Genomic DNA, 14,331 nt, shown 5'->3' on the forward strand with positions numbered 1-14,331 from the left:
TTGGCTCCCCCTGCCTCTAGAATGGCCTCGTCCACCTGTGTATGGTTGCTGCTGTGAATCATTGGACTGTTGTTGTCCAGAATTCTGATTTCCTTGTCGGCCACCACCTTGGCCTCGACCACGACCTCTACCTCCTGCCTCTACCTGAATTAGAGTAGAAGGCATGTTCCAATGTGTTCTTGCTTTGTGAAGAAGAATCCTCACCTAAAGCCTTTTCTTCTATGATCAGCATAGATATCAAGTCTCGAAAGTTGGGAATATTCTCCCTAACTACAATGGAGGTCTTGAATGGCTTGTACTCTTTGCCAAGCCCATTCAGACAGACACTCACCAAATCATCATCCTACTGATACATTGATAGACCCAAGGGATTCAACAATGACCTTGATATTTAAGGCATATTCATTGATGATCCACCTGTGTATGGTTGCTGCTGTGAATCATTGGACTGTTGTTGTCCAGAATTCTGATTTCCTTGTCGGCCACCACCTTGGCCTCGACCACGACCTCTACCTCCTGCCTCTACCTGAATTAGAGTAGAAGGCATGTTCCAATGTGTTCTTGCTTTGTGAAGAAGAATCCTCACCTAAAGCCTTTTCTTCTATGATCAGCATAGATATCAAGTCTCGAAAGTTGGGAATATTCTCCCTAACTACAATGGAGGTCTTGAATGGCTTGTACTCTTTGCCAAGCCCATTCAGACAGACACTCACCAAATCATCATCCTACTGATACATTGATAGACCCAAGGGATTCAACAATGACCTTGATATTTAAGGCATATTCATTGATGGACATGCTTTTCCTTTCCACAATATGGAACTCTTGCTTTAACTGCAACTTCCTTGCCTTTGTGTTAGTCTAAAACATCTGAACTAGATTCTACCATACAACTGCTGGAGTGTTTGCATCCTGTATGTGTCCTATCATAGTGTCTGTGACACTAATTGAAAGCCAGTACATGACTTTTCTTGCACCCTGATTCCAATCCTTGAATGCCTTTATATCTGCAGGAGTGGCATTCTCCTCAGATAACTCTAGAGGCTCCTCATTGTCTCCTTCTACATAATCCCAAAATCCTTTACCCATTAGGAAATTGGTCATTCTGGACTTCCAAGCATGCAAGTTATTCTTATCACTAACAATATAATTAATTCAGTCAGACATGTTTTCCTACAACAATCAAATAACCTGCAAACAGACAACTTCTATATGCAACCTGTAATACAGCAGTATCTTTTGTAATTGCTGAACAGCAATACTTCAGCACAACCTAGGTGTCACCAAATGTGACCAGAGTACATGTACATACACCCAATATCAACAATACATGTGCAAACCCTGTTTGCACTTCCAAAATGCACTACTGCCCTACAATAACCAGATTTCTAGCAGAAACAGTTCTCTACCAAAACTTTCAAAATACCTTGCAGTGGCGAAACGGGACCCGAAACGCGAATCTGGATGAAAAATTTACGTCCAACAAGATAATATACCTGCCCTGTAGTTCCTCTCCCCCGAAGATAGCTCCTCAATCAGAGATGTGTAGCTCCCACAGAGCTACTAAGGGGGTGTTGTACCTAAACCAAGAAGGGGAAAGAGATGATGGTGCTCTTACCCGTATAGTACTGCTTCCTTGCTTGCTTGTTCTTGCCTCTTGCTTGCCTCCTTAGCTCTCACACGAACTAGGCTCTGATACCATAAAGAGAATGTGGGGGAGAGGGAGAGCTTCAAACCCTAGCAAGCAAATACACACACACACACACACAAGAGAGAGAGCAAGACACAAGAGAGAGATGGATAGCTGAATTTTCTTCTATCTTCTATCTTCTTCTCTACTTAACCAACATAACATAAATATAAGAGTACACACTATATGGGTTAGTACTCAACTACTACAATATACAAGGGTCGGTCCATAATGTGAACCCGACTAAATGAGCTGGTGCTATATTTATGCCAGTCTCTAGTAATCCAAAATGGCTGCCACACAGCCTGTCATCCCACTGGCCGCATATCACCCATAATCTCACCAATCGTGCCAGTGGTGTAGATGTGGAAGCTATCACCCATAATCTCACCAACCGTGCCAGTGGTGTAGATGCGGAAGCTATCACCCAGGAGGGTCATCAATGTCCGCCCGTAGCACTAGTTGAGCTCGATATCTCAACAGCTCCTACGTAGGAGGTATGCGATCATGTGATAACGCACCATGTGAAATTGAGTAAGTGTCTACATGTTGCTTTTGCATCATGTTCATCAGAGGAACTGGGACATTTCTTATTACTAACCACAACATTCTATAGCCCTTTGGCTCTACCAGTACATGCCACATCATATAGGACCATAACAGGTAGTTGGTCCCGTCAAGCTTATCCTTTTAGATAACATCCGAAATACATCACTGTCTCAGTAATTAATCACACAATCTACAAGTGCTATAAGTGATCCTTTTAGGAAACCTAGGTCATTGCTAATAAGGCCACTGACAATAGAGACCTGCAAGGTGTCTGAAAGAAATGCAAAGTAAAGTGAGTAGAGATTTTACTCGTACGATGTAGAGATCGATGTTGCTAAAGTGTAGCTCATAGACAAGATCCGGTGTGGTAAGTGTCTGATGATGCTTTCACATTTATCTACACACATGTATATTAGTAGATCTGATAATACTACTCTAAAATTTGATGAAGAACATTGCAAACCTAGTCCTTGAAGATGTCTGAAAAAAATAAAAAACCGCGTGAACAGTCCCCAAAACGTGCCCGGAATGAAAATTTGACCTCCAAAGTGAAGTACAAAGTTCTACACACTTCCAAGTCCTCTTTCTTCTCCCAAAAGATCTCCGTAATCCGATTCAAGAAGAAGACAAGTGACTCGGGGTGAAGGGTAACAGGGGACGACGAGCATATGATCTGATACCAAATGTTGGAAACATTTGGAATCAGATCATATGCTCGTCGTCCCCTGTTACACTTCCAAGTCCTCTTTCTTCTACACACTTCCAAGTCCTCTTTCTTCTCCCAAAAGATCTCCTTAATCCGATTCAAGAAGAAGACAAGTGACTCGGGTAATAGGGGACGACGAGCATATGATTTAATACCAAATGTTGGAAACAAGGTTGCAAGAATGCACACACACACACACACACATTGGAGAAGCTCAAGAGAGCACACAATGAGATGATAGATAGATAATGAATGTGTGTTATACAAAGATGATAAGTATACCCCAAGATGAGTGTATATGAAAACAATAAACCAAAGTATCCATGTGACATTGGGGATAAGGACATATGGTTCAAAGGTCACCTTAACCTTAGATAAACTTGGTAGACTATAGTTTAGAGTATCTTGTAGGATCTTTTGAGCATATGCTAGGCACCTAGAGCAAGTGGGAGAGGATCTCTCTTGCACACCAATCTAGGATTTTGGGTGCTCCCTTCAAGATATTATTAGGGTTTTTCTTTGGGGTTAATCACACCCTAATCTCTTGTACTCCAGTCTATATAAGAGGCTCTCATCTAATGCAAGAGTACACAACCTCCATTATCCCATATCGTGTGTCATTATGCTACCCATTTTGTTAATGATATGATTAGCATTAATCTAGATCTCATCTAGCTTGTCTTACGCAATTATCATGAGTATGATCATGGTTTCTCTCCATCCACCCTGACTCCAACATGGTATCAAGAGCTTGATTATCATCCTAATCTTACATTAACTACTCCTAATCACCTTCTTCCAAAGTAGGATTAGTCACCACTAATCTAGCCATAGCAGCATTGTTGTGGACATCTCCTCCACAGCCACTTACTAGTGGAGGGTAGAATTCACTCTACATAACCGAAGCCCACATTGCCTCTTTTGGCTTCTTCCCAACTCAGAGGCGAAGAGGCGAACCACTTCAATGGCTGTAATGAAGCTCGAAACGCTGGCAAACTCCAGCAAAACTGGTGCCCAAAATTTTAGGGGAAAGGAGAAGTTTGTCGTTCTCAATCCGGCATTGCGTAAATCCTCTCACCCCGGTGTTTTTCGATTGCTATGAAGCACGCAGTGGTCTCAGAATTGTGAAAGACCAAGCGTAGAAGGCGGGCCGGCTCTGTGCACCTTCCAAAAAGCTTCTTCACTTAAGCAAAGATTAGTTTCTAATTTTTATGGCTAATACTCTTCTTACTTCATTACTAATGCTTGTGGTTTAACCCTTTGGCCTCATGGTTTGTGGTAGCTCATCAGTTTTATCCTCCAATATTTTGCATTTTGGTTGTCCCAAAACAGTGAGCTTTTTCACTAAACCACTATCATTGAAGGATTATTTTTTGATTAACTTTGCTAATCATGCCCTCATCACATGAATCCTCCAATTTAAAACATCAAACCACTATCATTGTTTGAAGGATTATTTTTTGATTAACTTTGTTAATCATGCCCTCATCATATGAATCCTCCAATGTAAAAGATCTGAAGCCAAAGAAGACAGGGAAGAAGTCAAAAACAACAAACCCCACAGCCATGGTACTATCATCTTGCAAAAAGTCAAGGATTTTTAAAGTTTTTGTCTTCAAACATGCATCTCTATGGTGATGGAGGATTTAGTTTCTACCTTTGCATCTCAAATCAGTGTAAGGGTTTAGACATTGCCCTTTGATTTCCAGTACCAAGAGGTAAGACCTACCCAACATAATGGCTAGTACAACTAAAGTAGATAAGTTTGAAGGGTACATCTTTCATACATGGTAGACGAAGATTACGTTTACTCTCATGAGAAAAGGGCTATGGGGTGTAGCAAATGGGAAGGAAAAAAATGCCAAACACTAAGGACGAGAAAACTTTATGGATTAGCAAGGATGAAGGCTTTGCCCATCATAGCCTTGGGACTAAATGATACTTATATCCATCACATAGATGAAAAGAACTCATCCAATGAGGCTTGGAACACCTTAGATACTCTCTTTGGAGCTCAATCAAAGAACTCTAAAATCAACCTCCAAATTAAATTCTTTGAGAAAATTGAATTCAAGAGAGCCACTCCCAACTCATCTAAACTACATGAAAAGTATTCTCACACAACTGGCTGGGATCAAGAAGACTATCGAAGAAGATGTAATCATAGTTGTCCTCTTAAAAAGTTTACCTCAAGAGGAGTATGGTAACATAGTCACTACTCAACTAACTACTCAGGGCCAAAGCTTATGGATGTGGAAGTATCCCTCTTAAAAGAAGATGCAAAAGTTAAGCAGAGGTAGGGTATTACAAATGGTGCCTTTTTCAACAAAGGCGGCTTAAGAAGTACAGCAAAGGGTTCTCCAAAGGATCAAATTCAAAGAAAGACTTCTCCAAGAAATTATGCAAATTTTGTGGAAAACCAAGGCATGAAGAAAAAGACTGTTTCTTTACAAGGCTCAGTTGACAACTCAAGTGAAGACAAAAAGGACAACAAAGAATAAGGAGACTCATCAAAGGCTAACTACATCGAGGATGATTGGATCTTTTAGACCATCTAGGACCTGCCTACTTATAGTCACCCCTCTATCGTAAGCAAAATGTAAACATAACTAGAATCCTAGCTTGTGTCATCAGCTTATGGCATTGTAAACCACCATGAGTAAGACCTATGGGTACTTGGATGGTCATCATAACCATAATGTAAATAGTAACTAGAGCTAGCATTGTCATCTTAGTAGCTACCATGGATATTTTGTTGAGGGAGAGTGTTGAAAACAATACACCAAATTATCCATGTGACATTGGGGATAAGGGCATATGGTTCAAAGGTCACCTTAACCTTAGCTAAACTTGGTAGACTATGGTTTAGAGTATCTAGTAGGATCTTTTGAGCATATTCTAGGCGCCTAGAGCAAGTGGGAGAGGATCTCTCTTGCACATCAATCTAGGATTTTGGGTGCTCCCTTCAAGATATTATTAGGGTTCTTCTTAGGGGCTAATCACACCCTAATCTCTTGTACTCCAGCCTATATAAGAGGCTCTCATCTAATGTAAGAGTACACAACCTCATTATCCATCTCTTGTGTCACATTTAGTTAATGATGTGATTAGCATTAATCTCCATCTCATTTAGCTTGCCTTATGCAATTATCATGAGTATGATCATGGTGTCTCTCCATCCACCCTAATTCCAACACTAGCATGGGGAACAAACCTCCTAAAGAGGGAAAAAGTGCCCCGACTGGTCCTAGTGTGTTCACACACATCACGACCAAATACATTTAATTGGGCAAAGAGTGGTTTTTTAAATTTCACACATTGATAGTGTAGATGTTTAATTGGCAAAGAGTTGTTTTTCCACAAGAACAATAAATGTTGACTATGGATATTATATGTAATTACCTTTGAGCAGCACAATGAGAGTAATTTTACTTTGTACGAAGACCTTTCTTTATGAAATGCATGTTGATCACTTCCGATTGTAATACATGATAATAGTCATGTATAATTTATAAATGTGATGCTATTTGGTGTGTCATTCTTAACTGGTTGTTCTTCATAGCAATAAACTGGTTGTTCTTCATAGCAATAAACTGGGGTTACTAGATTTGTGGATTCAACTTTGGATAATGGAGGATGATTTGTTTCTTCTTGAGTGTTTATTCAGGATTGCAAGTTGCTTTGAGTTCTTATTCAATGGATTTGGTAGGATTCAAGGGTATTTGACATTTGGAGAGTGAATTTACCCAAAGATTGACTCTTTTGTGAGATTATGTCAAAGTATTTAAAGGTGTTTCCAAAGGAAATAAGACTAAGCTCATACCTAAGGCATAACTAGTTGAGTGTCTACCTGAGGAGGATGAAGTTGCTAGACAACTTCAAGAGTACTTTCAGATGGTACCTTTGGATGGGGTATGTTTGGGCTTAGAAATCGCCTTTGGGAGGACCAATTCTCTTCGTGTGGACAAGAAAGATAAGACTAAAGGAAGTGTGTGGATTACAATTAAGAATATACAAGGGATACATCCATAAAGGGGAGGTGTTGAAATTTTGGGTCTACATCAACATTATGTGAGGTAGGTTATTCTCCTAATATTTTGTTAATTAAGGAGAGCCAAGAGTTCTCCAAATATGTATGGATTTGTATGGCGTATTTTCTCAAAGGTAAATTGATGAATGTAAGTTGGTGAGAAAAGGAAGACACTTAGTTCTATGTCATGGATGATGGAGTGATATCATGAATGTAAGTTGGTGAGAAAAGGAAGACACTTAGTTCTATGTCATGGATGATGGAGTGATATCATGAATGATGTAATTAGATTGATATCATGGTGTCACATGGGTGACTCACATGTTGATTAAGGGGAAGATGTATACATTTGTATAGTGTATTTGCTCAAAGTTTGATTAGAGATTGGTGAATGCAAGTTGGTGAGAAAAGGGCAATGATTCCCTAAGTCATGGATGATGTAATTGGAATGATACAATGGAGTCACATGTTGTGTGCTAGTCACATAAATATAGCTTAGGTCACATGGAATATGGTAGTCACATATAAAGATTGTGTAGATCTTAAGGAGAAGCATGCAGTGCAAGAGTGCTTATTGAGTTATAAAATGATGTAATGGATAAAGCTTTTGGTTACAAGGTTATGATTGTATATTTTAATCTCAATTAGTGTTTATCACTTTCTTTAATCAATTATGGAAACATTAGTTTGTTTTTTTCCTCCCTAGCTTAAAATTAGAATTTTCACGAGGGTAATGATAAGGTTGCTTGTTGGAGGCAGGGCTACACTAGGGGGGACACTAAAGCATGAATGGGGTGTGGTGGTGTTAGGGTAGAAGAATAACAACACAACATGAGAGCCCAATCATATACCCTCAAGGCTCACATGTTTGAGAACCAGCTAATCACAAATCAATTTCTCTTTTAGCACTTGGATGAGGAGGAACATATAAATTCACATGGGAGACCTATGCATAGTAAAATCAAGTATCATGAAGGGTGTAGAGCTTTGTGCTCTATCATGCACACGTGTGCATGCACACATACACAATTATTCAAAAGAAAATAATTAAATCTTTAAAACACATGTGCTCATCCTCACACACACATGTGCTCATCCTCACACACACATAAGTTAAAAGTTTTGTAAACACACACAAGTTAAAAATTTTGTACACACACACACACACACACACACACACACACACACACACACACACACACAACCACACATTGTACAAACTACTCAAGTGAACATGTCCAAGCACACATCTTGAAAGCACTCGCATCGACAATACACACAAAATAGCCAACAACATTCAAGACCACAACTTCTTAGCCACAACAGTTAAAACAAAAACAAAGCAAAACAAAAAGAAACGTTGGGACATAGAGTGTTTTCCCACATTTGTTATGGAAAAGCCACAAAAAGGTAGTTAAGTATATTTTGTCTATTCAGTAACATAAAAAATATACGTGTACAATTTTTAAAACAATTATTTTTTGTCAAAATCATGAAATGCTATGTAAAGTTCTTAAAGCCTTTTTTGGTCAAAAGCATAAAACGCAAGGTACATCTTTGAACTCCCCAACAAAAATCCAGTAAGCTATAACAGGCTTTGAGTCTAAATTTGTGTCTATAGACTATGGGTTTCGAGTCTGAATTTGGGTTTATAAACTATGGGTTTCGAGTCTAAATTTGTGTCTATAGACTATGGGTTTCTACACAGCCCTCTCCCTGCTTGAGTGGGTCGTCCAATGGTAGCCAGGGTAAGCCTAACTACAAACTAAAATGGTAGCCAGGGTAAGCCTAACTACCCAGAGGTTATATACACACTAAAATGATAATATTAATGCATGATTGATGAAGCTTTTATGATTAAAAACTAGGTGCATACTAAGATAACTTAGTTTACAATTTATGAAGGAGCTTTTTTTTTAAGTTTTTGGGAGTGCTTTTTATGCGTTCCAAAAGCTATTAAGTGCTTTTATGTATGTGAAAAGCCAAGGAACCTAGTGTGATGTCGACCAGGCTTTTACACCTTACCTTTTTAAGCACAATCTAAGATAGTCTTTCCTTAAAATTATGATGAGGTTTAATAAACTTTTTAACTTTCCAACTTGAAAGTCGGTTTTGGATCTATCAACACTTTTTATCATATCCTAACTGTGTCTGCTGATTTGCTCCCCTGCACATCAACCAAGTTGGATTTGAAACGCAGAAAGGCGATCGTAGAGCTTGAAGAGGAAGACTATCGTGATCGCTTCTGCAGATTTAGGTTTCGGGTTAGGGTTCCTTTTAGGGCGTATTGTGTCTGCTCTGTAGATTTAGGGTTGCGGTCACGAAATCGTGAAGCCGACATTCTTCTCTGTAGATTTAGGGATTGGAAATTGTGAAGAATGCATCCTGCGCGGAAGATTTAGGGTCAGGGTTAGGAAATTGTGAAGGAAAACATTCTGTGGTTTTTTTAAAGTTTAGCGCTAGGGTTAGTTTTGATGCCATGGCTTCAACAGATGCCCTTAAGGAAGAGTATTTCCGACCTCTGCAGTGCCCTGTGAAGGTGGAAGCTGCAGATTACCACGGAGCAAGGTGCGCCATGAACGAGGTGCCGGTTGTGGAGATCAGCAGCAGCAGCAGCAGTGGCTATGGCGATGGTGGAAATAGCTTTACAGCAATGGCAGGAGAAGTGACATCCCCTGTGGTAAGCAAAAGGTCAAACTCTTTCATTTCTTCACATAATCATAATGCAAATGGCATCAGTCTGGTCGATCCTGCTGCTAAAAGGCCTAGAATTCAATCCAATGGGATCAGTTTTGTTCGTGGGGATGTGAGAAATAGTCCTGCACGCATCCTTGAAGATCAGGATGCCAGCCTTCCAGACGATTTTCTCCAACCCTTGGAAGAGATCCATGGAAGCCACCCTTCCTTACAGACAGCCGTAGCACCCATGGTGCCCTCAGCATCCTTTCCTTACCCTGGTAGAAGAAACACAGACAAAGTCTCCAGGCAGTTCTGGAAAGCTGGTGACTACGAGAGCGACAAAGTAGGCCATAAATCCATGGGTGGTGGCATGGATCATGTCCGTGTCCACCCAAAATTTCTCCACTCCAATGCTACCAGCCACAAATGGGCCCTTGGAGCTATTGCGGAGCTCCTTGACAATGCCCTTGATGAAGTCGTCCATGGGGCAACCTTTGTGAAAGTGGATATGATCAGAAACCCAAGAAATGGTGAACCTATGCTCCTGATTGAAGATGATGGGGGTGGTATGTATCCTGACAGCATGCGGCAATGCATGTCCCTTGGTTACTCTGCAAAAAGCAAAATAGCAAATACAATTGGGCAGTATGGAAATGGTTTCAAGACGAGCACGATGCGGCTTGGGGCAGATGTGATTGTGTTTTCCCGCTGTCAAGATTGCAAGGGTTCCAGCCCAACCGAGAGCATAGGCATGCTGTCCTACACTTTTCTGCGAGAGACTGGACAGGAGGATATTATTGTTCCTATGATTGACTATGAGATCCAGCCTTTTGGATTGCGAAAGCTCATACGAAGCAATGTTGAGGATTGGAACCGGAACATGGAGAGCATCAAGCGATGGTCTCCCTACTCAACTGAATCGGAGCTTCTGAATCATTTCAAGGGGATGAAAAGCCAAGGGACAAAGATCATAGTATTCAATCTTTGGGAAGATGATCAAGGGCAGCTTGAGTTGGACTTTGATACAAATCGGCATGACATACAAGTCAGAGGGGCTAACAGGGATGAGAAACACATTTCTATGGCAGAGCGTTTCCCCAATTCCCGGCATTACCTGACATTCCAGCACTCGTTACGGAGCTATGCTTCCATACTATATTTAAGACTCCCACCAGGCTTCAGAATGTTCTTAAGGGGTAAAGAAATCGAACACCACAATCTGATTGATGATCTTATGTACACTCAAGTGTCCACATACAGACCAGTTGCATCAGATGTGCAGAGGGACACGGGCCAGATGAAGGCTGTTGTTACTGTTGGCTTTGTAAAGGATGCCAAGGAACACATAGATGTTCAAGGCTTCAACGTGTATCATAAGAATAGGCTTATCAAACCTTTCTGGAGGCTGTGGAACTCAGCAGCCAGTCGTGGCAGAGGCATTATTGGTGTTTTGGAAGCTAATTTTGTTGAACCGGCTCATGATAAGCAAGGCTTTGAACGAACCATAGTTCTTGCACGCTTGGAGGCACGCTTGCTTGAGATGCAGAAGACATACTGGTCAAAAAATTGTCACAAAGTGGGTTATGTGAACAATACTCTCAAAGAGAAAGATGGGAAATGGAGTCATAGAGGGCCCTCTTCTTCGAGAGCAGATAGGAGCCCGGAATTTTCAGGGAATGCTGCACATCCGGCGCCTGCAGAGCTGCCAAATGTTGCTATGTCTTTGCCTTCTCCGAGGTCCTTTCTTACGCAAACACCTGAGGCTCCCCGCCCACCTATGCAAGTAGGATTCCTTCCAGGTGCACATGCTCCCCCTATTGTACCGGTGGGGTTCGCAAGGTCTTTGCGGTCACATACACAAGTTCAGCTGGCCAGACCAGAGCATGCTTCACAGGAGGGTCATCCACAGGCCAGGCAATACTCAGCCTCACAAGCTTTTCCGATTCAGTCTGCTTCTGCAAGTCCTCTTTCTCAAAGGCAGAAAGAGTTTATTGCTCCAACAGGGGGAGAAACTGGGGTCCAAGTTCCTGCTATTTCATCTGCTTTGCCAAGTGGGTTACGCTCTCAGTCACAAGAAAGGCCCCAGGGCCAGTTTTATAATGCCATGCGCAGTCCCACTCCTCTGTCTGTAAGTAGCTCATTGCTGCAGTCTCATTTGCAACCAGAATCAATAAGGCAACGTTTGTTGTCCCATGATGTCTCATCTCTGGGCACTTCCTTGCAACCACAAGAGCAACAGATTTCTCCGGCACTGACAGTGAATCGAGTCCCACCAGTTGTGAAGTCCCCACAGTGCAACACTGATGGTTTAAGTGATCTTGGTTTCGAGACAGAGGGCCAACAATCATATAGCACAGCCATGACTGCTTTGCAGGATTCCGTTCAGAGTTCAAAGGCCCAGGCTCGTGGCCTTGGGGTGGAAGCAGTTAGCCTCCATACACCAGAGGCATGCTCTGAATCTGGTGAAGAATATCCTCTCATTTTTTTCAAAGAAAATGAAGGCTCTCGGAGCCATTTAGTGCAAGAAAGCCTTGTCTCTGCTATGCAAGCCTCAATTCCTTCACCTGCAGCTGAAAAGATTCAAGGCTACAGTCTCCAGGACCCTAAGTCATCTGCAGTACATGGCAGAGAAGGATCTCAGCCTCACGAAAAGCTTTCTGTGAGTCCTGGATCAGAGACTCCCATGAATTGTGCAGATTTGTTGCCTGTGCAGGTGGTCGAAGTGAGTAAAAGTCCTGCAACTGTTTGCACTTTATCAGTAGCTGAAAGTATAGAGCAAATGCAGTCTCAGACAGATGGATGCCTTCAAAGATGTACTGGACAGAATGGGCAAGGGTTGTTAAATGCAGGTTCCTTGAATACAGAAAAACTTGTTGGAGCAGAAGCTCTTCAAATGCAATCAACTTCACAAGGAGTCTATGAAGCTTCTGCAAGTTCAAGCTTAGTCCCAGGGGCACACTTTACCAGTTCAGAACAGCACCTGGGGCTTGCTGGAGAGGCAGGTGAGAGGTACGGGATGGGAAGTGTATGCACAACTGTGGTGGCTTCCTCCAAGGCAAGCACTAACCAGCCAAGTACAAGAATCGTAACTGATGGTAATGTGTCCCAAATAGCACATATTTTACCTGAGCAAAGTCCTTCAAAAGCCTGCAAGCTTAGCAACAAAGAGCTTGTACTTGGACGGAAATCATTGGAGGATTTGGGTCGAATGTTTGCCAAAAAAGCAGTAGCAATTGGCATGAATCAGGGTGTGACAAGTGTCAATCCCAAGAAGGGAGAAGGTCCAAGAGTAAAGTCCATACAAGCAAGCGTGAAAAGTATAACAACCGACTGCAGTCATTCAACTAATGGATACTTGGAAGCTCATCTTGTGGAGATGGAGCTGGAAGTTCAAAGCCTTAAACAAAGGTTGGAGAATGTTACGGTGGAGAGGGACAGTCTAAGACAACAGCTATTGGAGGAACGGATACAGGGCCAGCTGAGCAAGGAAGAGCTGCAAAAGAAGGTGGAGCAGACATGGGCTAAAGTGAGAGAACTGGAAGCAGAGAATAATCACCTGCGGCTTGTACATCAATGAAGTGCAGACCTTCAAAACACCATCTACTTCTCAGCAACAAGTGTTTTAAGTGATATTTATTTGTTCAGATGCCATTTTTGCTTATAGAATCCAGAGGTATGACTCCGGTTTCAGTCACGATATTACAAAGGGTTCTGAGTTTTTTTACACATTTTTTATGCTTTGTCCATCTTGTGTAAGCTTTGCCATCTGCTGCCTGGTTTTTTGTTCCTCTAGTATCACTTGAGTCTGTGTTTGCTGACTTGAACTTGTGAGGTTGGCACATTTGAGACTCTTCTTGTTGTCAAATAGTTTTTTGGGGTCAGTATATTGAGCTTCTCCTTTTATGTGCAAAAGGCCGTGTTGGTGCACATGTTCAAGGTGGCAGAGGTCAAGAAACTTTTTGCTTTTCCATGTAGCTCTCTCAAAATATACCACAGAGCCAGCCACGGCAGATATGGATTGCAGACATGTCTCCATGGGATACATGGAGGGTTCATCATGTAGAGATGAGATTCTTCACCAGCATCTTTTGTGATGAGGAGCATCTGGCTAGAACCCACTAATGCTTCACACTGCTTTTCTAGCTGCTATGGCACATGCATAATTTTCATTTCTTTGCTGCAATAGGATTCAGGGGATGTATTCTTGGCATATTCTATTACGATTGTGTACATCTTGTACTTTATTCATGGGCCATTTTGGCCTCCAGCAGAAGTCTCTCTCTCTCTCTTTCTGTCATGCAAGCTTGCATGGTGAAAGAGGAGAGAGTTTGGACTGTTTGCAGACTATTGGTGCTGCACGCATGCTTGGAGAGAGAAGAATGACTTGGGTTGCTTGTAGACTATTGGTTCTACCATGTCTGTGATTTTATGATGTTCCTTGGCTGCTTCAGAGAGGCCACCGCTTACAGGAAGTTTTAGCTCTAGATCTGCAGTCTAGATGAACATCTAAATATGGCTACGTGCTAAGAGGATGAGTATTGCAATTAACGCTAATTAGATCCACAAATTTGAAAATCCACATAAGAAGAAGTCTATTGTACATGCACCTAATTGAATAAAAAATCATGAATTAATAATGATTGTACAGATTGGGACTCTCATATGATATGTGATAAG

At 41.6% G+C, this 14,331-nt stretch overlaps 1 protein-coding gene across 1 annotated transcript; it reads left to right on the plus strand.

Moving 5' to 3' along the window:
• Positions 1-9,028: 9,028 nt before the first annotated feature.
• On the plus strand, positions 9,029-13,796 carry LOC147639336 (uncharacterized). Its single transcript, XM_086790135.1, has one exon. It carries the CDS (start codon positions 9,455-9,457, stop codon positions 13,229-13,231), a length of 3,777 nt encoding a protein of 1,258 aa, XP_086646261.1. The 5' UTR covers positions 9,029-9,454; the 3' UTR covers positions 13,232-13,796.
• Positions 13,797-14,331: the final 535 nt, after the last annotated feature.

Source organism: Cibotium barometz, chromosome 4 (genome assembly GCF_041138505.1).
Source record: "Cibotium barometz isolate CiBa-2024 chromosome 4, ASM4113850v1, whole genome shotgun sequence".
Lineage (NCBI taxonomy): Eukaryota > Viridiplantae > Streptophyta > Polypodiopsida > Cyatheales > Cibotiaceae > Cibotium > Cibotium barometz.

What these genes read in the sequence shown, in the direction of transcription:
- LOC147639336 (XM_086790135.1), top strand. Translation starts at nt 9,455, where the DNA reads ATGGCTTCAACAGATGCCCTTAAGGAAGAGTATTTCCGACCTCTGCAG.